The 2,248-nt window shown below is 46.8% G+C and overlaps 2 protein-coding genes across 2 annotated transcripts in view; one reads left to right on the top strand and one right to left on the bottom strand.

The window, feature by feature from the left end:
* Pmar_PMAR011543 (dynein heavy chain, putative) overlaps positions 1 to 861 on the bottom strand; it is a gene marked incomplete at both ends in the record, with an annotated part of 10,037 nt that extends 9,176 nt beyond the window's left edge. Inside the window, one exon of the mRNA XM_002773656.1 lies at positions 1 to 861. This exon is cut by the window's left edge and continues 4 nt beyond it. Coding sequence (XP_002773702.1) covers positions 1 to 861 — 861 coding nt within the window.
* A 997-nt stretch (positions 862 to 1,858) lies between these two features.
* Pmar_PMAR011542 (hypothetical protein) overlaps positions 1,859 to 2,248 on the top strand; it is a gene marked incomplete at both ends in the record, with an annotated part of 2,459 nt that continues 2,069 nt past the window's right edge. The window contains one exon of the mRNA XM_002773655.1: positions 1,859 to 1,887. Coding sequence (XP_002773701.1) covers positions 1,859 to 1,887 — 29 coding nt within the window. The remainder of the gene's footprint in view (positions 1,888 to 2,248) is intronic.

The following is a 2,248-nucleotide window of genomic DNA, read 5'->3' as shown; positions in this document are numbered from 1 at the left end:
AACCGCATTCTCAAGCCGATCCTGTAGGTCCTCCAGTAGTGCTGACACCCTCTCCACTTCAGAAAGTTCATCATGTGCTGAAAATGCCGCAACTTCTTCCTCAAGATTTTCAATCACCTTTTCGAAAGCGTCTTGCCCCGACATTTGCTTCTTGAGGAACTTCTCCCGATATACCACAAGTTTCTCAGATAATTTCGTGGCGAGCGACATAATTTCCCTAGGTCGGCCGAACATTTTCCACCGCTCATTCAAGGCATTCTCATCGAGTGGATAAAGCGTCCCAAACGTCTCCAAAGCCTCATACATCTCAACACACTCCTCAATTTCCTTCTGCACTTTACCAACCTCAACCGGTAAGTGGGTCAAAAATTCCGATATTTCCGACACCGTTTCAATATCCGGAATTTTACACTCAAGCCTTTCCTTAAAACGTTCAAATTTCGGCAGCACTTCAGAATTCATCCTCTCCTCTAATCGCTCCGCCTCAATCCCCAATATCCCCTCCGCCACCTCAAAAAGCCTCGCAGCCAGATCCCGCGCGATGTCCCCGAATTCAATTTTAAACATACCACACCTCACTGAACGTCCCGGTATTCTCACCAAGACTTCCTCTCTTCGACGTAGTTTCTCACTGACAACTCTTTTGACCTCTTCAGCGGTCGGCACCTCTTCCCCCCTCCCATACGCCTCTAGTTCAGCTTCAACATCAATCGCCAAGACATCCTCAAGATCTCGAAACGAACTGATATATTCCTCAAGCCACTCCTCATGTGCCATAATACTCTTCCTAACTCTACCACGACGCTCAAGCACCCATCCATCATCGTCGTTAAAGCCTTTGAAGAGCCTCCCATTTCCCATCATTTTCGATAGTAATAACCTTTCCAAACTTGGCAAATTATCTACTATCGCCAAGCTCCTCTCGAAAATCACTCCAGCAGCCTCAGCAAACTCCCTAGGGGTCCTCGTGAATGCAAAACAAGGCACATATTCTACTTCCCTTTGGCGTTCCGAACTCTCTTCCTCCTCAACAGAACGTAATTCCTTCACCAACTCTCTCTGAGCCACCACCACTTCCGTATTGAACAACACGTCTCCACTTTCGCCGCTAATTTCCTCTATACCGTATGCATTTGGTGTTCGCGATTCGAAAAATTTCGCAAATTTTTCTGTCCCCTCCACGTAAATTCTCTTCAGCGTTTCTGAAGTCATAAACTGCACCACAAGTGCGACCCTCCGTAAGGGCGACTCCAGATAACTTGCATGAGTTTCGCTGAGAGCGTATCGCTCCGCATCAGCTGATTCGTTCAGTTTCTTAATCACAACCGTCTTCAACCTCGGCAACCAACGCTCTCGAATATGCGCCATACGCGACGTATAGTGTTCATGTACCAATTTGAATTCTTCCAGTGTGAGACTCCTCGAAAGTTTCTTTCCATCCACCAACAGCGGTGATCGAGTTTCAGCAAGCTCATCACACAACGCTACGCTCGATTGCAACGCAAACACAACCTGACAAGTAGCAGCGCTAATTTCGTGACGATTTTTCCCCCAAACCTTACCTCGGGACGACTTCGCAGTGTGAGCCCAGCAAAGGCTAGTACTTGTTCTTTTACACTTCGATATTCTCTCCAAGGCACCATGCGTGCATAATTTACATAAGGAACCTCCTTCCACCTCTTTGGTGGCCATAGAATATTCCCTAAAGACTCCACCCCATCGACCGGAGCGTTTGCCATAAGCCTCTCCACGAGCGCCATCCGATTCATCTCAGTTTGATAGTTTTCCTGCACTTCTGCGACCGCTACGTCAACAGCATCGTGCAAGTCTAGGGCAGACCTGTCGACCCCTGATGCCAATGCCAGGGTTAGTATTCTCTCCATCCAGGTAAGGTCATGGTTAACCTGAAATATTCAATCTATCGTCATTCAAGTAGATGCAAATGGAAAGTCGAATTCATCGACTTTCACGATAATACACAACTAGCACCAGTGTTGGGAGAATATATGTTCGCTTTCCTCAGCTGAGCTCACGAGCTTCCTCAGCAGTACACGGCTTTAGGTGAAATAAGAATTTCCTTAGAATTTTCATGTTGTCACCAACACATGTAGTTGACCATGTGCATAGTTAGCACGTTGATACTGAGCGTAACTACACGGCTAACCTTCTCGCTGACCACGTCCTCAAAATTACACGAAATTCACTATTCGATATACCACAAAACTATCCTACTCGTACAGAGTACAGC

Source organism: Perkinsus marinus, assembly GCF_000006405.1.
Source record: "Perkinsus marinus ATCC 50983 genomic scaffold scf_1104296958712, whole genome shotgun sequence".
NCBI classification, from domain to species: domain Eukaryota; phylum Perkinsozoa; order Perkinsida; family Perkinsidae; genus Perkinsus; species Perkinsus marinus.
The sequence above is the reverse complement of the archived record's forward strand: the minus strand, read 5'-3'. Positions and strand labels throughout refer to the sequence as shown.